A 22,575-nucleotide genomic window follows, 5' to 3' on the forward strand; every position below is an offset into this window, starting at 1 on the left:
AGTCACTGCCTTGCCTAGAGGATAGCGGCAATTTCCCTGGGCTTCCTGCGACGACTCTTGGCGTTCACCACAGCCTATTCTCCAAACCGCTGACACTGTGCTTTGCTTAAAACATAAATCAAATTATGTCACACTTCTGCTTACAAATGTTCAAAGTCATCTCAATGTTCTAAGAAAAAAAAAAAAAAAAAATCCAGTGTCTCCACTGCAGCCTACCAGGTCCTACATAATCTGGCTCCTGCTCGTGTCTCCCATCAACAGCACAGATATGAGCCAGGCTGTGGAGTTCAGACCTCACTTGTGCCACTGACTAGCTCCGTGACCTCGAGTAACTTACTTAGACCCCTTGAGGCAAGGTCTGATCACCTGTGAAGTGAGGATTAAATGAGTTAGAATTACTAATTAAAATAGACCTCTGCTGTATAAAATGACTAACTAGTATTCCTCAAAATGGTCAAGGTTGTGAAAAGCCAGCAAAGACGAGAAGCTGCTGTGCCACAGACGAGTCTGGTAAATGGTATCCTGCATCAGTTCTAGAACAGAAAATAGAGGACATTAGTGTGGGAACTGGTAAAATCCAGTAAGTCTGGAGTATGGTTAACAGTCATGTTAGTTTCTTAGTTGCAATGAATGTTCCACGACAATGGAAGAAGATACACAGTAAGCAAAGCTGGGTGAGGACTATATGGGAGCTCTCCTTATTATCTTTATAATTTTTCTGTAAATATAAAAGTATTCCAGGGGCCCCTGGGTGGCTCAGTCGGTTAAGCAGATGACTTCGGCTCAGGTCATGATCTCGAAGTTCATGAGTTCGGGCCCCGTGTAATGACAGCTTGGAGTCTGGAGCCTGCTCCGGATTCTGTGTCTCCTTCGCCCTCTGCTCCTCCCGGGATCATGCTCTGTGTCTCTCTCAAAAGTAGACAAACATTAAACAAATTTTAAATAAAAGTATTCCAAAAGAAAAATTGTATTTAAAAGCAAAGAGACCTACCCCTCACCCCCTCCAAGCTCTGTCCTTCCCAGTGCCTCAAACACCGTGCTCCTTCCACCCTCAGACCTTTGCACTTCCTGTTCCCTCCACTAGGAATACTCAACACCAACGTCTTCTGGCTCCTTCCACAGTAGCCTTCCCTGACCATCTTATTCAACTAAACTCACTGCCCCCTGTGCTTCTCTGTCCCCTTGCCCTGTCTTCACACTTTCACAGTCCTTATTCTTTTAAAAACATTTTTTTTTTTTTTAGGTGTGCCTGTATGGCTCAGTTTGTTAAGCATCTGACTTCGGCTCAGGTTATAATCTCAGGGTTGGTGAATTCAAGCCTCCTGCTCTGTCAGCACAGAACCTGCTTCAGATCCTCTGTCTCTCTCTCTCTGCCCCTCCCCCACTCATGTTCTCTCTCTCTCTCTCTCTCTCTCTCTCTCAGAAATAAACTTAAAAATTTTTTTAGGGGCGCCTGGGTGGCGCACTCAGTTAAGCATCCGACTTCAGCCAGGTCACGATCTTGCGGTCTGGGAGTTCGAGCCCCGCGTCAGGCTCTGGGCTGATGGCTCAGAGCCTGGAGCCTGTTTCTGATTCTGTGTCTCCCCCTCTCTCTGCCCCTCCCCCGTTCATGCTCTGTCTCTCTCTGTCCCAAAAATAAAAAAATAAAAAAATAAAAAAGTCAGAAAAAAAAATTTTTTTTAATGTTTAATTTATTTCTGACATAGAGAGAGAGTGAGAAAGGGGCAGAGAGAGGAGAGAGAGAGAGAATCCTGAACAGGCTCTGAACTATCAGCGTGGAGCCTGACACGGGGTTTGAACCTGCAGTGAGATCATATCCTGAGCTGAAACCAAGAGCTGGATGCTTAACCGACTGTGCCATCCAGGCGCCCCCACAGAACTTATTCTAGGAAATGTATACTTGTGTCTTGTCCCTCTTGTTCTCTCTAAGAATATGGGCTGTGTCTATTTTGTCCCGGGGCTCCACCCCCAAAGCCCAGTATGGGGCCTAGCATACAGTAGGCACCGAATACATATTTATTTTTTGAATACATACTTCTTAAATGAAGAGATTAAGAATGACTATTGTTTCCCAATAAAATACTACCAACACTCGCAGCAATAATGATAAGTAACTCTCATTTGTTGAAACAAATTAGTCTAGACTCTGTGTTGACTATTTTACACAAGTCATATCTTTAAACCTCACAAGAACGTGGAAGGTAATATTCGCCCCATTTCTCAGATGGAGAAACGGAAGCACAGAGTCTAGAAGGACTGAAGGTCACAAAGTCAGTCAGAGACAGGGCCTGGGTGGAATCCAGCTCTCGACTCCAGCCCATTGACGATCCCCTCTGCCCTGAGGGATGTCCAGATGTCCAGAATTCCCTATCTAAATGCCCCTTTAGTCCTAAAGAACCATGGGCCCCCCTGACGAAACGGCCAGAAATGCAGGTGGAAAGAGAGGAGGGGGCTAATGCCCTGACTCCTGGGTCTGAGAGGAGGGGGCTGGAGGGCTGGACTCCTGGGTCTGAGGGAGGAGGGGCTGGGGGCTTGGACTCCTGGGTCTGGGGGCGGAAGAAGCTCAGGGGCTGTACTCTTGGGATTCAGGAGGTAGAGAGCTGCGACCCCAGATACGTGGGGTTGAGAAATTAGGCCCTGAGACCCCAGCGCCCTTTCCCGCGGCTCCGCACGCCCCGAAGGCCACGCCCCACTTTGAACAAAGTCCCTCCCACTTTCTTCCAGACCTCTCTCCGCCTCTCAGGACCCTGAAGAAATTCAGGCGAAGGTGCTAGAAGAAACTCGGGAGATCTCTGCAAAGATGGAGCAGCAGGAGGAAGGGACTGGGCCCGAAGGGTAAGAGACACGAGACCCTTCCCACGGGGAGAACAGAGACCAGAGAGGGAAGGGAACAGAGAAAATCAGAGACAGAGTGGACAGACTCAGAGAGACTATCAGGAAAAAAAAAAAAATTTTTTTTCCCCAGTGTCATCAGTTGTTAGAAACAGAATCTTGGAGATCTTGTGGTCAGATTTGAGCGAGATACTTAGGGATAGGGACACAGATATTTGTGGAACAGGGAAAAATTTCAAGAAGGAATGAGAAGAAATCGGTGATGTCAGGAACAGTCACAGGGCTGTTATATTACTGAAATAGTAATAATAACCGTCAGACCCAGGTCTTTAATATGCACCTTTGCCACTATGCGAAGCCATCTTTTGGTGTGAAAAAATTAAGGTTCAGCACAAGGAAATGATTAGCCCAGAAACACACCGTGAGCGAGGCAGCCTGGAGCTGGGTTCTGTCTGATGCTGAAGTTCTGGGAGAGCTGTCTGTCTGTCTGTCTGTAAAGAGAGACGGGAAGAGGGGCGCCTGGGTGGCGCAGTCGGGTGAGCGTCTGACTCCATTTCAGCTCAGGTCATGATCTCAGTTTAGTGAGTTCGAGCCCCACGTCGGGCTCTGTGCTGACAGTGCGGAGCCTGCTTGAGATCCTCCTCCTCTCTCAAAAATAAATAAATAAATAACTAAATAAATAAATAAATAAAAGGAGGGGGGAGGGGGAGAGAAATGGAGAGAAGGGGATAAGGAGGTCAGAGGTGGATGCCCAGCTCAGAGGACTCCCAGGAGAAGTGCGGGACCACAGTAGGAAGGACGTAAAGAGATGCCGAGATCTGCTGACCTGTCCTCTTGTCGTTCTAGGAACAACCCGTCCCTGCCATCACCTGGGCCTGAGCCGTGGCCCTCTGGGCCATTCCCAGCCTTGCCACCTTTTCCCCTGGGGACCCCGGATCCAGCCCACCTGGGGCTCCCTGAGAGCTTGGCCTCTGTCACCGTCCCCATCCGTCTGGACGCCCTCTCCTACCTCCTGCACAGTGCCCTGCTGGGGGCCTACACCTTTCAACAGTCCTTGCCCTCCTGCCCCTGCAACTCACAGGCATGCTGCTCCCAGCCAGGCACCGCCACGAGGCCATCCAGGGGACGTGGGGGCTGGGACGTCCGACGCAGGCCAGGCCGGGGCCAGGGCCAGCCGCGATGGGGACCCAGAAGGGTGGAACAGCCGGAGAAGGGCTGGCGGGGGGGGTCTGGGGCTGGCCCCAAGACTCCCCCGGTGATGCCAGCCTCACCACCAAGGCTGCCTGCCCAGGATGGGAAGACAGAAGCTGGAGGTCGGGAGACACCCCAGAACATGCCAGCTGCTGCAGCAGAAAACTGGGACTCAGAATACTAGGACCCTGAGGGTCCCGCTCCCCAAACTCCTGAAGGGCCCCTCAGGGTCACCAGGAGGGTTTTCCTGGAGCCCCAGGGTGACCTCAGCTATGGCAGAGATGCCCCAAGAAACATCGTGCTCCCATCTCTTTTCCCCCGAAACCATAGCCTCCTGCCAGTCGCCCCATGAAACATGGACCCGACCTAGGATCCCACACCAGAGAAAACCAGAGCCTCACCCCCGCGCACCAAGCCATCCCCAACTCCCCACCCCCCATTCCAACCCCATCTACAGTGACAACCTCAGTCCCTCCCATCCCCACCTTCCCCTGCAAGCCCTTTCCGGTCCCCACTCTCAATACCGCCTTCCCAATCCCACTCATTGCCATTTCTGTCCCCATCTGCACCCTTGCTCCCAGCTTCTCTACCCACCTCAGGCCCAACCCAACCCTCACCTGTGTCCTACACTTGAGCCCTAGTCCCGTCCACCTTCGACCCCAGCCAGCCCCACCCCGTCCTGTTTCCCAGCCCCAACCGTGACATGCCCTGTGACCCACCGGCAGAGAACCCCATTGGCCCCACAGACCTGCAACCTCCCACCCCTTTTCCTGCCCTTCGGTGTGGGGAGCCTGGTTGAAAAATACATGGAAGACTTGCCCCATATCTTGTGTCTGTGTGTGTGTGCTTACGCAGCTCAGGCTAACCCTGCGGGTGCTGTGAGCAAGGCCTGTGAAAGGGGTTAGGTCGTGGGGAGGGTCACAGAGAGAGGCCAGGGTGGCCGGGGCTGCGGGGAGGGAGGGCCTGCATCCCTGTTTCAGCGAATTCTATTTGGGGCCTCTGCCACCGGCCTCTGCCACCACTGCACTTCTAGCTGCTGGAAGCTTCTGGGCCACGGGGCCATTGTGTGGGGAGGCTTAAGGGATTTGGGGGACCCAGGCAGCAGAGAAGCCAGCAACCTGGCTCGGCTCAGTCTGCACAGAAGGGCCGAGGCAGACAGAAGGCTTGTCACAGGCTCTGCCACTCAGGTAGGGACCAGGCATCAGACCTGTAGACCCCTCCTCCCCCAAGATCTAGGGGTCCATCCTTCAGCTCCTTCCTCTCCCAGGGGCCTCATGGGGTCCCAGTCCCTAGCCCCCTCCTCACCTGGGATCTGGGAGTCCAGGCCTCCAGCCCCTCCTCCCGGGACCCAAGGGCCCAGCCCCCAGCTCCTTCCTCTCCCAGGGAACTGTTGTCCCAGCCCCTAGCCCCCTGGTCACCTGGGATCTGGGAGTCCAGGCCCCCAGTCCCTTCCTCTGCCAGGACCCAGGAGTCCAGCTCCTGACCCCCCCTCTCGCCTTCTCCATAGATCACCATGTACAGCTTCATGGGTGGCGGCCTCTTCTGTGCCTGGGTGGGGACCATCCTCCTGGTGGTGGCCACCGCGACAGATCACTGGATGCAGTACCGGCTGTCCGGGTCCTTCGCCCACCAGGGCCTGTGGCGGTACTGTCTGGGCAACAAGTGCTACCTGCAGACAGAGAGCATCGGTAAGGCTCCGGGGCCGGGTCGAGGCCGTGCCTGGGGTCACAGGCCCTCTCGGGACAGGGGGCAGAGCCCCCCACAGGGCAGAACCTCTCCACCTGTTTTGCAGGTGGACAACTGTGTGCTTCAGAGAGGGAAAGGGACCAGCCAAAGATCACTCAGCACGGAAGGGGCAGAATTGGGATTTCAGTATTTTCTTCTAGTACAGTTAGGAGATGTACGAGAAGTTAAGTAGAGAGGTGGCATTTCCTGGCACCAAATAGATGTCAGGTACAGCACTTGGGGCTGGGGTTGTCAGAACAGCATTTTCTAAGTATCTACTGTGTATCAAGAACCAGGTTAGGGGAGCGCCTGGGTGGCTCAGCCGGTTGAGCATCCGACACTTGATTTGGGCTCAGGTCATGAACTCATGGTTCGTCAGTTCGAGCCCCGAGTCAGGCTCTGCACTGACAGCACAGAGCCTGCTTGGGATTCTCTTTCTCCCTCTTTCTCTGCCTCTCCCCTGCTCTCTCTCTCTCTTTCAAAAATAAATAAACATGGGGCGCCTGGTTGGCTTGGTCGGTTAAGCGTCCGACTTCAGCTCAGGTCATGATCTTACGGTCCGTGGGTTCGAGCCCCGCATCAGGCTCTGTGCTGACAGCTCAGAGCCTGGAGCCTGTTTCAGATTCTGTGTCTCCCTCTCTCTGTGACCCTCCCCCGTTCATGCTCTGTCTCTCTCTGTCTCAAAAATAAATAAACGTTAAAAAAAATAAAGCGTTCATTGTTAAAAAAAAAAAAAGAACTAGGTTAGGTGCTATGGGATACAGAAGTAATATGGACCCTAAATTTGCTAAGTACTGGATGGTAGTTTTTAATACCTACTGTGTGCCAGGCTATGTAATATATATGCCTCTAAGTACATGCATATGTATATATGTGCGTGTATATGTGCATATTATAATATATATTGCAAAAATGGGGATAAGAAAAGCTCTTCCAGCCTAGGGTTCTTGAAAGCTATATTATAATCATATATATTACATATATAAAATAATGTTATATGATATACTATATATCTCTATTATCTCTCTCCATATATATGTATACAAAATATATGTACATCCATGCACGTATACATATATATTTGGAGAGAGATGCTCCCGTGTATTGTATGCTACTTTACATAATGTATATTGTATAACATGCATTATATATTAACAAATTAATAATATATAATGTTACATATTTTATAGGTACCAAATACTAGTGGTAGTAGTAATAGTGACCGGTATTTATTGAATGTTGTTGTGTCCTACACGCTGTTCTAAATGCTTGACATGGATTAATGCCCTTTGGTCTCCCAACAACACTGAGGGTGACACTTCTGCAAAGAAGACATGAGATGCGCCCTCAGAAAACCAACCATTCTCTTTACGGGGCTTGGGAGGAGGAGACAACCCTCCTGAGCCCTTCCACCCAGATTTCAGCCACCCCGGCTCACTGAACCTGCCTGGGGGAGGCAGCCGGAGGCCCATTTTGCAGGAGGGGTAAACTGAAGCAGGAAGCAGGGGAAAGATTTGCCCCGGCCTCAGGCTCCAGAGCCCGGTCTGCCTCCTGACTTCACGTGCCCCTTTCATTCCTGGCGGTCTCCTTCATCACATGTCTACACATGTCTACCATTTCTTCTGCTTCAGCCTGGGAAAGCCCTGGGGACAGCCCCCCCCCCCACCATCTTATCTGTGTTGGGGGTGGGGGAGAGGGAGGCACGACGGATCACATCGATAGATCGATAGATCGGTGCAGCTTCATCTGACCTCAACGCCGAAATCCTCAGGGACATCCCTCACCCTGACTGATTGCCGGGGAGCTGTCCAAGCAGCTGGCTCGACTTGCCCATCAACTGTAACTGGCTCGCCAAAATCAGAGCAGGGGATGCGAGCTTGCAAGGGGCCAAACCCAGCCACAGACGTGTGTGTCTGGCGGTTTGAAGGTTTCTGAAGCGTCTGCCAGGATTTTTTTTTTAAACTTAAAAAAACATTGTTTTTGAGTATTTATTTTTGACACACACACACACACACACGTAGAGAGCGAGCAGGGGAGGGGCAGAGAGAGAGGGAGACACAGAATCCGAAGCAGGTTCCAAGCTCTGAGCTGTCAGCACAGAGCCCGGGGCGGGGCTGAACTCATGACCTGAGCGGGTTTACCGACTGAGCCACCCAGGCGCCCCAGCGTCTGCCAGGATTTAAAAATTTGGAGGAGATTTGGGCGCCCCCAGTCCTCCAGGCTTTTATCTTAATTAAAAAAAAAAAAGTTTACTTACTTATTTTTGAAAGAATGAGAGATAGCACGTGAGCGGGGGCGGGGCGGAGAGCGAGACGGAGACAGAGAATCCCAAGCAGACTCTTCAAGCTCTCAGCATAGAGCCCCATGCGGGGCTCGAACCCAGGAACCGTGACATCATGACCTGACCCTTCACGGACCGAGCCACCCAGGTGCCCCCGGACTTTAAAATACCCAGCGGGCATCTGTAACTTCCTGGGGCTGCCATTACAAAGGACCACACACTAAGTGGCTTAAACAACAGAAATATACTGTCTCGCGGCTCTAGAGGCTGGAAGTCTAATATCAAGGTGTCAGTAGAAGTGGGTCCTTCCGAGGCTGTGAGGGAGAATCTGTTGCCTGCCTCTCTCTCCCGGCTTCTGCTGGTCATCTGGCAGTCTTTGGCATTCCTTGGCGTGTCTGAGCATCATCCGGATCTCTGCCCTCACCTTCACACGGTGCCCCCTGCATATCTGTCTTCCTCCAAACCTCCCCATTTTAAGAGGCTACGAGTCATTTTTGCATTAGGAATCCACTCTACTCCGGTATGACCTCATCTTCAGTAATTACACCTGCAATGACCCTATTTCCAAATAAGGTCATATTCTGGCGGGGGGGGTGGTTAGAGGTTCAACACATGAATTTGGGGGTTCGGGGAGAGACCCGAATGGACCCAACACAGCATCCACGGAGAAACAGCCAGCCGTTTTTCTTGGTGGCGTTCGCACAAGACAAAAAGACTGCATTCTGCAAAGACCCGGACTTTGTACTTTTCGGTGGCAGGATCCAAGCTCTGCCCCGGGAGCACAGCTGTTCTCTATGCTCCCAGAGACAGAAGAGGCAAGCAGTTAAGAGCAAGGGCTTTGGTGCCCGGGTTTCAAGGCCAGTCCTACTGCTAATTATGGGACTCTGGGCACGTCGCTGTACCTCCGAGCCTTGGTTCCTTCACCTGAGAAATGGGGATAAAAATAGAACGTCCAGCTTAGGGAGGGAAACCAATAGACTCATGCGTGGAATGCATGCCCGGCACGCACTTGGCAGCTGCTAAGTGGAGAATGAGATCATAACTGTTATTGCCAGGGCATGTCCTAAAGGGCCAACACAGAGCCGAGCACCGAAGAAGAATAGTGCTCGGTGCCCCACATTCATTTGTTCAGCGGGTGCAAGGGGTGTTGCGGTGAATGAGAAAGCAAGACCTTTGTCCTCACGTAACTGAGAAACCAGCAGGGAGACACAGATATAAACAAGTTAAAGAATAAATAGACAGGGGCGCCTGGGTGGCTCAGTTGGCTGGGCGTCCGACTTCGGCTCAGGTCGCGGTCTCGCGGTTCGGGAGTTTGAGCCCCGCGTCAGGCTCTGGGCTGATGGCTCAGAGCCTAGAGCCTGTTTCCGATTCTGTGTCTCCCTCTCTCTCTGCCTCTCCCCCGTTCATGCTCTGTCTCTCTCTGTCCCAAAAATAAATAAACGTTGAAAAAAAAAAAAATTAAAAAAAAAAAAAAAAAAAAAAAAAAAAAAAAAAGAATAAATAGACAGGGGCGCCTGGGTGGCTCAGTTGGCTGGGCGTCCGACTTCGGCTCAGGTCGTGGTCTCGCGGTTCGGGAGTTTGAGCCCCGCGTCAGGCTCTGTGCCGACAGCTGGGAGCCTGAAGCCTGCTTCAGAGTCTGTGTCTTCCCCTCTTTCTGCTCGTGCTCTGTCTCTCTCTGTCTCTCAATTATAAATAAAAGTTAACAAAATAAAAATAAATAAATAGGCCATTTTCTTTTTCTTTAAAGTTTATTTATTTGAGAGAGAGAGAGAGAGAGAGGGAGGGAGGGAGGGAGGGAGGAGGGGGAGGGGCAGACAGAGATTCCCAAGCAGACTCCCCAAGGTCAGTACAGACCCTCATGCAGGACTTGAACCCACGAACCGTGAGGTCATGACCTGAGCTGAAACCAAGAGTGGGACGCTCAACTGACTGAGCCACCCGGGTGCCCCTAAACAGGCCACTTTCAGATATGGGCAAGTGGTGTTAAGGAAATGAAAGAGAGCGATGGGAGGGAGGACAGGAAGTGATCATCAGGAGGGGAGTGGCTTTCATCCGTTCTTGTACGTTCATTCATCCACCCAGGGAACGTTGTGCTGGGGGGTATTTGTGATGTAGAATCCTATCCTCAGGGAACCATCATGCTGGAAGGGGAAACCACCTGGGGGGGGGGGCGGGGGAAGGATGTTGCCTGAGGGCTGAAAGGGTGCTTCCTAGAGGGGATTTGGGAGCTGGGCTGTGGAGGACCAATGGGAGTTTGCCAGGTGAAGAGGATAGTGTTTGTTTGCAAAGAGGTACGGGACGAGCTGGGTCAGGCATGTGGAGAGAGGCAAGGCATTCAGGCCTCAGAGGCAGCCCCGTTCACCGCCGAGGGCGGGGGTGGCAGGGGAGTGACCTTCTGGTGCTACCACAGCTTACTGGAATGCCACCCGGGCCTTCATGATCCTGTCGTCCCTGTGTGCCACCTCGGGCATCATCATGGGTATCCTGGCCTTTGCTCAGCAACCCGCCTTCACACGCCTCTCCCGGCCCTTCTCCGCGGGCATCCTGTTTTTCGCCTCCAGTGAGTGGCCCCCCCCTTCAACACCCCCCCCCCGTCCCCTTCCCCACTCCCACCCACTCCCATTCCCTGCCCGTTTCCGTCCCGAACTCCACTCTCATCCGGGGGTCCACACCCATCCTAGTCTCACCCCGGCCCCAACCCCAGCTCCGAGACGGGTTCTAATGCCTCCTGCCAGTCAGCCTCTTCTGACCCCAGCTGCGACCCTGCGACTCAGTTCTGGCACTTAACCACCCAGAGCCGGCATCACACCCCACTGGTTTGAGGGTGCCATTCCCAACCAGGCTGCCCCTACGTGGGTTGCGGGTGGAGTCCCCGGGCCATCTGCCCTTTGGACCAACTGCTGCACGTTCAGGGGTTCCTGGGACCCGGTCAGGTTCAAACATTCGCCAGAAGAACTCATGGCACTCAGGAAAGCACTAAGCTCCCGATCATGGATTTATTATGAAGGATACAACTCAGCACCAGCTAAATCAAGAGATGCGTAGGGGTGGAGCCTGAGAGGGTCTTGAAGGCAGGACCCCCGCCCCCCACCCCAATAGCCTCCCCCGGGGGATCAGAGCACACCTTGAAGCACATTGAAGTGTTCCCCAGCCAGAAAGCTCCAGCACTCCACGATGGAGTCGCTGGTCACATGACTGAGCTTAACCTCTAGCTTCCTTCCCCCGAGGTTCGTCTGATGCCCAGTGACTCAAAGCCCCACCTGTCTGTTCTGTTCCCGAGGCTGGTCTTTCTGGTGACCAGTTCCTACCTAGGGTCATCTCAGCTCATCAACATAAATTCGTGTTGACCGGAGAGGCTCAGCAAGAACAAAGACACTCCTATTACCCAGAAAGTTCCAAGGATTTAGCGTCTCCCTTCCAGGAACCAGAGCCCCAGACCAGCCCAGGCAAATTCTTTATTGCACAGCACAGCCCCGGCCCATCCTCACCCCAACCCTACTCCCCTCGCATACTTACCTTTTTCCTTTCCCACCCCCACCCGGCCCTCCCCCTTCCTCAATCTCATTCCCACCCTCACCTGCAAACCCTACCCCACCCCTTTTCCCTCCCCCCTCCCCCCACCTTCTCTCTCTAGCCTTTTTTGTCCTGTTGGCCTTGGCCATTTACACTGGAGTCACCGTCAGCTTCCTCGGTCGCCGCTTCGGGGACTGGCGTTTTTCCTGGTCTTACATCCTGGGCTGGGTGGCCTTGCTCATGACCTTCTTCGCAGGTAAGGGGGCTTGGGGGTGGCAAGGTCAGTATCCGTGGCAGAGTGGGCGGCACTCTAGAGGGCGAGATGATGGGGTGTCCTGCACGGGCCTCCCAGCACAGCACGGAGCCAGAAGGCAGACTGCAGGTCTGCAGACACACAGGGAGGAAGAGAGGGCTGTGTTGGGGTCTTGGGTTGGGAGTCCAGCCTAGAAGGACTTGGGGGGTCAACTGGGATCTCTTCTCACACAGGGATTTTCTACATGTGTGCCTACCGGATGCACGAATGTCGGCGCCTGTCCACTCCCCGCTGAGCCCAATGTACCCCGACTTCATCTGGAAGTGAAAATAGGGCCGCTGAAAAAGAGGGGGAGGGTCTAGAGGCTACAATCCTGGTTCCTTGTGGGCAGGAGGGGGCCCAGTCCTGGACTCTGGGTGGGGGGGGGCCTCTGATTTCTGCATCCCAAGGGGGAAGGAGGAAGAGTGGGGCCTGGTGGGAGGCAGTTGAGAAGACCCGAGGTCCAGCCCATGATGGGGGGTGTTAGAGAAATGGAATCTCCATTAGAGCGACTTTTTGAGAGTCTAATAAAACTGATGTGAAACGACTGACGTGTGGTTCCTGAGGGGTTGGGGTGGTGACAGGTGTGAGCGGTGGATGGGGTGGGGGTAATTGTACTACTGAGGCCTAACCCGCTCAGTTTGTGTGGGGACAGGGACAGACATCAACTACACAGTCCCCACCCAGGTGTTAACTACCCTTCAACTTCTAGGAAACTGATGTGTCGGGGCCGATTCTGACAGCAATTCTGATGTGTGTGTGTGTGTCTTTAATGTTTATTTAGAGAGACAGAGCGTGCGCACAAACTGGGAAGGGGCAGAGAGAGAGGGAGACAGAACATCTGAAGCAGGCTCCACGCTGACAGCACAGAGCCCAATGCGGGGCTTGAACCCACAAACCACAAGATCGTGACCTGAGCTGAAGTCAGACACTTAAACGACTGAGCCCCGGGCGCGTCTGAAGTTTTTTATCCCACATCACCAAGTAACTCACTTCTGACACTGTCTAGTGGAGATAGCATCAGATCCCTCAGCTGAAGGGCTCAGTCCTAAAGACCAGCCCCCGGCCCTGCCTTATGCTGTCACAAGTGCAGGGGGTCACCCGGGCTTCTGGTCGACCAGCAGTAGCGTGGAGGTTTCCCCCACTATCCTGGGGTTTGGTTAATTTGCCAGAGCGGCTCACAGAACTCAGAGAAACATTTTACTTACCAGATCACCAGTTTACTATCAGAGGGTATAAGTCAGGGACAGCCAGGCAGAAGGGATGCACAGGGCAAGGTGTGGGGAAAGGGCATGCTCTCCAGGGGGCCACCCTCCCCATTATCCACCCGATCACCGACCTAGACGCCCTCTGAACCCAGTCCTCTTGGGTATTTCTGGCGACTTCATTGCACAGGCGTCATCACTGACCACTGGTGATTCTCAGTCTCCAGCCCCTCCCTCCCCAGGTTGGGGGCAGGGGCCGAAACTTCCAACCATCTAGTCACGTGGTTGGTTCCCCTGACAACCTGCCCCTACCCTCCGGTGCTTTCTGTGAGTCGCCTCCTTAGCGTAACAAATAGACCTTCAAGGCTCTCCTCACCTATGAAATGCCAAGGCTTTTTAGCAGCTTTGTGCCAGGAACGGGACGGAGACCAACTATGTACACGTTTCTTATTATGAATCAGCAAAGCAGTGCGAAAACAGTATAAATGAAAAGATCTGTACAGAAAAACCACCTCGCTGTCCGCTCACACCCTCTCCACGGAGCTCTCCTAGCCGCCCCTCCCGTCCCCGTGTGGGTCCCTCCAGTGGAAACACCCCATCTCCGATCGGCACCCCCTCCTGCACCTGCCTGTTCATGACCTTGATCTTCTCATTCATTCACTCATTACCTCATTCAAGAAGCTGATGCCTATTGCCATGAGATTTACGGATATCTATCATAAAATAATAAGACTCTTTAGCAAGGCCGGTACTAATGATAAGAATATTAAATAGAGCCTATGCTCAAACTGTCATGTTAATAGAGGCTTACTCCCTGGAAATATTTATTGGGCCCTCCACAAATAACAATAGTACCGTATTTATAGAGGCTTGCTTTGATAATAATGGCAATTGAGGCCATCTCTAATAATAATTTATTGAGGCCTATTTAAGTGGACATATTTACTGAGGCTTATGCCAGTAGTCATATTTATAGGTGTTTTTTTTTTTTTTTCTGGCAATACTAATGATGTTGTAACTCCAGACTCCTCTCTAATATCCGCTTGAAAGGAAGAGGCGTCTCAGATCTCGGATCTCACGTATCCTGGTCTCTCCCACGTCCCTAATGGCCTCCCCGTCTTGCTCCATTGTCATCCATCTCTTCTAGCCAAGAATGTTGGGATCATTCTCAGATGCTTTGTTTCGTCCCACACCCCATGTCTGATTCGTCAGCAGGTAGCCTTGGCTCTACCTTAAAAGTGTGTCCAGGGGCGCCTGGGTGGCGCAGTCGGTTAAGCGTCCGACTTCAGCCAGGTCCCGATCTCGCGGTCCGGGAGTTCGAGCCCCGCGTCGGGCTCTGGGCTGATGGCTCAGAGCCTGGAGCCTGTTTCCGATTCTGTGACTCCCTCTCTCTCTGCCCCTCCCCCGTTCATGCTCTGTCTCTCTCTGTCCCAAAAATAAATAAACGTTGAAAAAAAAAAAATTAAAAAAAAAAAAAAAAAAAAAGTGTGTCCAGAGCGAGCAGGAGAGAGCATGCAAGCAGGGTGGGGGCAGAGAGAGAGGGAGAGAGAATCCCAAGTAGACTCTGCATTGACAGTATGAAGCCCGATGTGGGTCTCGAGCTCACAAACCTTGAGATCATGACCTGAGCTGAAATCAAGGGCCGGATGCCTCACTGACGGAGCCACCCCGTTGCCCCTCTACACAGCATTTAGAGGGATTTTTGGGAAAGCATGATTCAAATCACGTTATCCTCTCAATCGTCCCCCCCCCCCTCCCCAGGTGGCTCCCAGTTCAGATGAACAGCTAGCCGATCAAGGTCATACAAGGTGCCACATGTTCCAGACCCTGCCACCTCTTTGACTTAATCCTCCTTCCCTGACTACACGGACAGCATGGAATCTATTTGGGATTCTCTCTCTCTCTCTCTCTCTCTCTCTCTCTCCTCCTCTGCCCCTTCCCTGCTTGTGTGCATGTGAGTGCTCACTCTCTCTTTTCTCAAAATGAATATTAAAAAAATAATAAAATAAAGGGAAAGAGCATATAACCCATTTGTAAATTATAGGCTACACAACTGGAAAGCATTACTTTTCCATGGATAATATACACAACACATGTATTGCCTGCTTTACATATGGTAGCAGGTATTATTTTTTTAATTTTTTAAATTTATTTATTTTTGAGAATGAGAGAGACAGAGCGTGAGCAGGGGAGGGGCAGAGAGAGAGGGAGACACAGAATCTGAAGCAGGCTCCAGGCTCTGAGCTGTCAGCACAGAGCCCCATGTGGGGCTTGAACCCACGAACTGTAAGATCATACCCTGAACTGAAGTGAAACGCTCAACTGACTGAGCACCCCCCGGCGCCCCTGGTAGCAGATATTTTTATTACTTTTTTTTAAAGTTTACTAATTTAGAGAGAGAGAGAGAGAGTGAGAGAGAGAGAGAGAGAGAGAGAGAGAGAGAATCCCAAGCTGGCTCCATGCCATCAATGCAGAGCCAGACATGGGGCTAGAGCTCATGAACCCGTGAGATCATGACCTGAGTGAAATGAAGAGTCAGATGCTTAACCGACTGAGCCACCCAAGTGTGCCAAGATTTGTATTTTTTATGTCTTTATTTTTTATTTTTTAAAGTAATCTCTACCTACGGTGCGGGGCTTGAACTTGTAACCCCAAGATCAAGAGTTGCATGCCCTTCGGACTGAGCCAGCCAGGAGCCCTTCAGCTCACTATTTTTAGCTGACAGTTTCCATCTAACATTCTTTATTTTTTACGTCAGAGTGGATACATTAAGCTAGATTCTACTCGGCAAGGAAACTAACAGACTTAGTACCTTTTTATCATCATAATAGACTGCATTAAATATTATTAATAGAGTAGGCCTCAGTAGAAATGAGGGCATCTTCCATAATAACCGTTTATAAACAGCATTCACTTCTTTACTACAGTGTAGGTTCAGTGAGAGTGAGGGTCTCATGTGCCTTCTACACCAGTGTTTCCCCGGAGCCTGGCATACTGCCTGACCTATAAGAGGCACTGGTTGGATTATTTCCAGAAGCCTCCTATGGGCCAGGCCCTTTGCTGGGCCCTGGGGGCCCCCAAATTAATCAGACCTCGTTCCTGCCTTGGAGTTCTTGACATCTGAGCATGTGTGGAAAGTGGTGGAAGGAGAGACACTTTGGATCACGCCAAGTAAAGTGGTCCCGGGAGATAATAATTGGGCTAGGGGTGTGGGAATAGCGTCCCGGACTGTGGGTGGAGGCTTGGGATTGGAGGACCTCAGCTCTGAAGACAGAACCAACAGAATAGAAAGACCAGGTGTCTAGGTGATCCAGGTGGGGCCGAGGACTGGGCAGAGTTTCTGCAGGATGGAACCTCAGAAGGAATTCCCTGGGGCCGGGAGAGGCTGGAGAAAGTTAGAAGGGACTGGGGTGACCTGGTAACACTGGTGGCACTTGGGCAAGACTGGTAGAGACCCAAGGAGACCAAAAACGGGGACAGTGTCGGGGAGCCAGGGACCTGAGGTCTTGGGAGAAGCTTCAACACACACATCTTGTCAAGAAAAAGGATGGAGGTTCTGGAGGACAATTCCATTTTCAACGTCACGTCAGCTGATTCAGGCTCTCCTGGAGGCTGTAGTCTGTCCTTATTGGCTTGAGGGGCATGTGCTGGAGGGCACCAAGAACCTGGGCCCACAGTCAGCCTTTGATGCCAACAACTGCGGAAGCCTGTTGGAGCCTGGTGCGGCCACGTGTGTGTGCACACGCGCGTGCCTGTGCCTGTGTGTGCATGTGCCGTGGTGAGGGTGGGACTCAGGGCGATGAAGCAGGAGGGGTGTCTGGTTGGTTCAGTTGGGAGAGCATGTGACTCTTGATCTTGAGATCGTGAGTTTGAGCCCCATGTTGGGTTAGCCATTAAATCAATAAACTTAAAAAAAAAAAAAAAAAAAGAGAGATGAACCAGGGTTAAAGGCTTGAGACTGGGGGTGGAATGTAAATGAAAATGAGTGGGATTGAGGTAGGGTTTATAGGACTTGGGGTGGAGTAGGAGGAAGAGGGGCGTGGGGCCAGAAGTATGATCTGGCACGGGGATGGGAGTGAGGATAAGGTTGAGTCTCAGGATGAGGATGGGTTTGAGTTGGGGATTGAGCTTGGGTTTGGAGATGGGGTTGGGGTTGAGTTTGGGGCTGGGTTTGTGAGTAAGACGATGGAGGTTAGGTCAGGTGGCAGGACAGGGTTAAGGAGTAGGTTGTGCTTGTGCTTGGGGATGGGACTGACCTTAGCGTTGGTGTTGGTGATGAAAGTGGGGTCTGGTTTAGGAATTGAGGTGGAGTTGAGTTGGTTAGAGCTGGGTAGAGCTGGGTTATAAATGGGGCTGGGTTTGGGGTTAGGGATGAAGTTATGGATTGGGTTGAGTTGGGGTCAGGTTTGGGAATGAGAATAGGGTTGGGTTGGAGGATAGTTATGGAGTTCAGGATGGGGTTGGGTTTGAAATGGGGTAGAGACTGCAGATGGGCTCTGTGATCTGACACCTCCTTCGTCACACCTCCACGGCCCAGACTTCCTGAAGCCTGTCTGTTGCTCTCCGCTAGAGCTACGTCCACCGCCATTTTTGTGTCGGCGCCCGGCCGCTTATGATCTGAATCTCTCTCTGGGAGCCTGCCCTTCTGAGCATGTTCTCAGGAGTGGCCAGCTATCTCAGTGGTGAGGGTCTGGGTGAAGGATGGGGGTTTGCAAACTGGAGTCTCCGATGATGGAAGAGGACCTGGGCTCTTGAGTCACTGTGTTGTGGGGCTGCTGGCTCAAGGTCATCTTCACGACAGAGGTCCTCTTCTAGGCCATTCCCCAGTTCATAGAGGTCAAGTGTGCCTGAGCCTTCTACCTGGGCTGCCACACCTTCACCCCACACTTGCTCATCTGTGAGGCATTACCGAGGACCTGGTATTGGTATGGGCAGAGGGGGCTTGCTCTTGGAGGGTGGGAGGGTCCTGTGCCCCTGCCCCTGCCACTCAGGCACCCTGATGAAGGCCGCTGGACTGGAGGCCCAGCTCAAAGCAGAGCTGTGTGTGAACTCTTCTTACCAGATAAGGATGTGGGCATGTCTTTCTCCCCACAAACTTTCAGAATTGTGATTCTCCACCCTCTGCTTGCCTTGGGTATCAGCTCCAAGCCATCGATCCAGGAATCTGAGCCCCTGCCTGCCTGCCTCTTCCTCGAGACCTGAGTCCAGGCCTCCAGACCTTGCCCCCTCAGCCCCAAGTATCTTGGCCTCCGGCCCCCTCTTTCTGCAGAGACACCAAAGTCGGGGCCCCTCTCTTCCAGGATAGAAGGTTGCAGAACCCACAGGAAAGCATGACACAACCCTCAACTGTCCCCTCTGGCCACATCCCCCATTTAACTCACACCCTGGCCTCACTTGCCACCTCCCACCTTGAGGCCCCCAAGCCTCTCACACCTCTTCCAGGAAGCATCCTCTGATGTTAAGGGCTCTAAGGGTGGGAGATACAGAACCTAAAACAGACAGGCAAGTTCTGAACCACCCCTCAAACCGCTGATGAGATGACACTCTCCACCACACACTATGAGGGGACTTGAATCTCCTTGGGGGGAGGTCGTTGTCAGGGTAACCAGGAAGGGAGGGCTTACTGCAAGAGTCAGCTACCGGGAACTGCAGGAGACCACACCAGCCTGGTTTCAAAGGCTTAAAGGCTTCTCTTTCTGGAGCTCAGAGGACCCACGACCGGCAGCTTCTTCATCTCCCAGGCCCCAGACACCCAACTGCTCATCTCCATGGAGCTCTGTCGGTCCTTGGCCTTATTCACTGGCTGCCTGGGCCTGGTGTCCATCGTGATCGCTCTGAGCACGGATTTCTGGTTCGTGGCCGTGGGGCCTAACTTTTCATTTCACTCGGGCCTCTGGCCAGAGGGGTTTCACAATACGGTGGCAGGTAAGGGATGGCAGTCTCTTTTGGTGGGGGGGAGAGGGGCTGCGTGAGGGGCAGGCACCCAAATCTTCTCTCTTGCACAGCCTACATCCACGTGACACAGAGCTTCAGCATTCTGGCCGCCCTGTGTGGCCTGGTGTCGGTGCTCCTCATGGTCCTGTCCTGCATCCCCCCAGTGTCCATCCCAGACCGCGGGCCCCTTGCCTCCTCTGTCACAGCCTTTGTTGCAGGTAGACTCCAGGCTGTACCTGGGGACTGGGGACTGGTGAGTTCCCACAGAGGTGCTGAGCAGTCTCTCCTGTCTTCATCCTCAGCCATCTTCGTGATGGTGGCCATGGTCGTCTACACCAGTGAGCGGTGGAACCAGCCCCGACACCCCCAGATCCAGTCCTCCTTCTCCTGGTCTTTCTACCTGGGCTGGGTTTCGATGATTCTCTTGCTCTGTGCAGGTAACTGCTGCTCCAGGAACTGGAGAGGCCGGCTGGGGGGGCCTCTGAGAGAGCAGGGTGGGGCAGGTGTTAACCTCTCTCTGTCACCCCAGGTAGCCTGAGTCTGGGTGCTCATTGCAGTGCCCCCCGGCCTGGCTATGACACCTTGTGAGCGAGAGAGGCGACAACGGCAAGGTGAGGCGCTATTCTCTGAAGACACCGTCAGGAGCCTCAGGCCCCCGCAGCCCCCCCTCCGGCCCTTACCCCCAGCCCTCCCCCAACCCCTTCATTTGCTTCTTTACCCATTCAACAAACATTTGCTGGGATCTGGTAATTCTGGGATTAATTCCGTCATGACATAAGCTGAGGGCAAGCCAGCTCCATGCTGGGTGACAGAAAGGACTCAGAGCCCTTACCTGTCATCCGTCTGCTACCACCCGGTACAGGGGCCACCGTGGCCCCGTGTCAGCTCCCTTCTCCAGGCCTTGCCTTTCTCCCTGTTTCCATCTCAAGACCCTGTCCTTTGTCTTTCCCACATTAGTGCTCTTTCCTTCTTACTCCCTGATTTTGCCACCCCTGGTGAATGAATGAATGGGTAAGAAGGTGCAGGATAGAGATTCCAGGAAAACCAGCCCTGGGAAGTGGAGGGAAGATCAAGAACAGGAGCCTGCATGGGGGTCTGAGAGGGCACAGCCAGAGAGCTGGGGGCCTGGAGAGCTTCTGGGGTCAAGGGACGAATTTTCAGAAGGATATGGTCTATCTGTCATGGCCATCTGACTCTGAGCTGTCACTTTGTTAGAAAAGCTGTGTGTGTGTGGGTTTATGTGTGTGTGGGGGGTGTGTGTGGGTGTGGGTGGGTGGTTATCTCTTTAAGTGGCTGATGGGAGAGGGGGTTCTGGAACTCCTCCTGCCTCACAGAGACCCAGTCTCCCTTCCCCCACACCTCTGGACTCTGTGTCTAAGAAGCCCCTTGAGCTGGGTGTCAGTCATTTAGGTGGGTGTGTGCATGGGGGTTGGGGGAGGGCACTGGACAGGTTAGAGGCACACGCCACTGGAGGATGGAGATCTTTGAAAGACAGAGAGGTCCTTAAGCTGTGACTCCCTGTGGGTAAGGTCTCAAGGCGCCCAATAGTAGCAGTAGGACATGGGAGAAGGAGGTCTTGGGTTTGGGAAGGGCCTGAGGGAGGGGTCCCCAGACAGGGGTGCTGGGGTGAAGTCTGGGATATGTAGGGACATGTGTGTGGGGGTCTCAAGGGCTTGAAAGAGCTGAGAGAGGGGCCTGGGGGTGGGAGGGGTGTTGGCCAATCTTGCGTGTGTGACCCTCCACAGCAGCCTCCCTGGCATGGGGATGAAGCGGCGCCTTCAGAGCGGGGGCACCTTGCTGGGCTTCTTGGCCCAAATCCTCACGATTCTCTCCACTGCCACCAACTACTGGATTCACTACCCTGGGGGCCACAGTGGCCTGTGGAAGGAGTGTAATGGCGGCATCTGCTCCAACATCCCCTGCCAGAGTGAGGCCCCGCCCGCCCAGATGTCCCCCACTAGACAGACAGCAACCCCCCCCCTCCCCGGCACTGAGCACAGCTGGCCCCCTCGCCTCACACAACAGCTGGGCACATCCTGCGGCGCCCCCACCCTCACCCCTTCCTCTCCAGTCTCAGATCCTCCTCCGCGACAAAGACTACCACGAATCCCCACTTTGGGATCTGCTTCCCTGTTGGGACATTAACCGCCCCTCATGAAGCAACTTGCGAGTCCCTATCCAAACTAGACCGGCGGGTGGGGGTGGTGGCCCGGGGCGGCACCAGCGCGCGGCTGAGGCGGCCGCTCTCCCCAGCCATGCTGGCGGTGGCGGGCGCGTGCATGGTGCTGGCGGCGTGCTCCGCCGTCGTGGGTTTGGTGATGGGGCTGCGGATTCTGTGCCACGAGGGTGACTCGCGGGGCCAGACTATGAGCGGCACCTTCTTCCTCTGCGGTGAGGTGGTAGCGGGCCCCCAGGCATCGGGCGGGCTTGGGAGTTGCGGGGGGCAGGGACCCAGGGTCTTGCACTTGGAGGCGCTCGGAAGGGAATGAGGGGAGGGGCCGGAGACCCAGAGGAGGGCGTGGCTGGGAGGAGGGGGGCGTGGCCTGGGCGACGGGAGCGGTCTAGGGGCGCCTCCGCGCTGCGCCCTGGCTACGCTCACCCCGGGCGCGGGGCCCAGGGCTGCTGCTGCTGATCGCCCTGACAGGCTACACCGTCAAGAACGCGTGGAAAAACGACGTCTTCTTCTCATGGTCCTATTTTTCGGGGTGGCTGGCTTTACCCTTCTCTATCCTCGCGGGTAACTTGGACAGCGGGAAGAGGGTGGAGGAGACTGCCCTGAGCACCCCCCTCCCCATAGACTCCCCGTCGCCCTCCCAGGGACTCCCCAGCACACTCCGCTCCCGACTCCCGCACACCCGGCAGGATCGCCCTTAGAGCTCCGAACCCCCGTCCCCGGGGCGCTCCCGGTCATCCGCCCCAGGACCCACCGTCCCCCACCCGCCCTCCGCTCCTCTCCTGCCAGGCTTCTGCTTTCTGCTGGCGGACATGATCGTGCAGAGCACGGACGCCATCAGCGGATTCCCCGTGTGCTTGTGACCGCAGCCTGCCTGGGGCAGAATAAAGGAACGGCTTTCACCGCCGCGGCTCGTGTGCCTTTCTGGGGGACACGAACGCACGTGGGAACATGGATATGAAGAGGACGGGGGACCGGGACACGGGGATCCCTGGGTGCTCAGGGAGGACATAAGCACATGAACCTACAGGGAACGTGGAACATGGGGACACGAGCTTGGAGTGGACAAGGACACGGACTGGGAGGGGGAACGGGAATCAGGGGTAGTGGGGTCAGGAGCGCACAAGGGCGTCTGGAGGGGATGTAGGGACTTGCAGGGAAAACGAGTATAGGGGAACATAAGGGGCATGATCATGGGACGAGGAACATGGCAAAAAGAAAATGGGGAGACACAAGAGGACGTAGGGGACACGAGCATGGTGACTTGTACAGTTGAGGAAAAGGCGGGGGACTGGGGAAGGGGATAAATCGAGGACACTAGGAAAAGTTTAGAATTCGTGGGAGGAACTCAACTCCGGGAGCATCTCCCTACGCTCACGGCTTTTCCCCTAGTTCCCGGCCACGCCCCCTCCTCTAGGTCCGTTTCCTT

The 22,575-nt window shown here is 53.7% G+C and overlaps 4 protein-coding genes across 6 annotated transcripts; all 4 read left to right on the forward strand.

Annotated features, from left to right (window-relative positions):
- The first annotated feature begins 2,478 nt into the window (after window positions 1-2,478).
- CE2H19orf84 (chromosome E2 C19orf84 homolog) lies at window positions 2,479-4,848 on the forward strand. The gene is made up of 2 exons (XM_045440518.1): window positions 2,479-2,835; window positions 3,679-4,848. Exons 1-2 carry the CDS (start codon window positions 2,801-2,803, stop codon window positions 4,205-4,207), a joined length of 564 nt encoding a protein of 187 aa, XP_045296474.1. The 5' UTR covers window positions 2,479-2,800; the 3' UTR covers window positions 4,208-4,848.
- A 251-nt stretch (window positions 4,849-5,099) lies between these two features.
- On the forward strand, window positions 5,100-12,381 carry LIM2 (lens intrinsic membrane protein 2). Its single transcript, XM_045440519.1, has 5 exons — window positions 5,100-5,210; window positions 5,531-5,711; window positions 10,440-10,589; window positions 11,664-11,798; window positions 12,029-12,381. The coding sequence occupies exons 2-5, from the start codon at window positions 5,537-5,539 to the stop codon at window positions 12,088-12,090; spliced, it is 522 nt and encodes a 173-aa protein (XP_045296475.1). The 5' UTR covers window positions 5,100-5,210; window positions 5,531-5,536; the 3' UTR covers window positions 12,091-12,381.
- A 6,178-nt stretch (window positions 12,382-18,559) lies between these two features.
- On the forward strand, window positions 18,560-19,962 carry NKG7 (natural killer cell granule protein 7). Its single transcript, XM_045441650.1, has 4 exons — window positions 18,560-18,964; window positions 19,045-19,191; window positions 19,276-19,410; window positions 19,503-19,962. Exons 1-4 carry the CDS (start codon window positions 18,808-18,810, stop codon window positions 19,559-19,561), a joined length of 498 nt encoding a protein of 165 aa, XP_045297606.1. The 5' UTR covers window positions 18,560-18,807; the 3' UTR covers window positions 19,562-19,962.
- A 23-nt stretch (window positions 19,963-19,985) lies between these two features.
- CLDND2 (claudin domain containing 2) lies at window positions 19,986-22,053 on the forward strand. Of its 3 annotated transcripts, none has more exons than XM_045441654.1 (4): window positions 19,986-20,900; window positions 21,227-21,364; window positions 21,591-21,710; window positions 21,936-22,053. In XM_045441654.1, exons 1-4 carry the CDS (start codon window positions 20,732-20,734, stop codon window positions 22,007-22,009), a joined length of 501 nt encoding a protein of 166 aa, XP_045297610.1. In that variant the 5' UTR covers window positions 19,986-20,731; the 3' UTR covers window positions 22,010-22,053. The 3 variants fall into 3 exon arrangements, with proteins under 3 accessions (XP_045297610.1, XP_045297609.1, XP_045297608.1); XM_045441653.1 differs by lacking the exon at window positions 21,936-22,053 and having other exon boundaries at window positions 19,986-20,497; window positions 20,719-20,900; window positions 21,591-21,929; XM_045441652.1 differs by lacking the exon at window positions 21,936-22,053 and having other exon boundaries at window positions 19,986-20,383; window positions 20,719-20,900; window positions 21,591-21,929.
- The last annotated feature ends 522 nt before the right edge of the window (window positions 22,054-22,575 follow it).

Source organism: Leopardus geoffroyi, chromosome E2, assembly GCF_018350155.1.
Source record: "Leopardus geoffroyi isolate Oge1 chromosome E2, O.geoffroyi_Oge1_pat1.0, whole genome shotgun sequence".
NCBI classification, from domain to species: Eukaryota; Metazoa; Chordata; class Mammalia; order Carnivora; family Felidae; genus Leopardus; species Leopardus geoffroyi.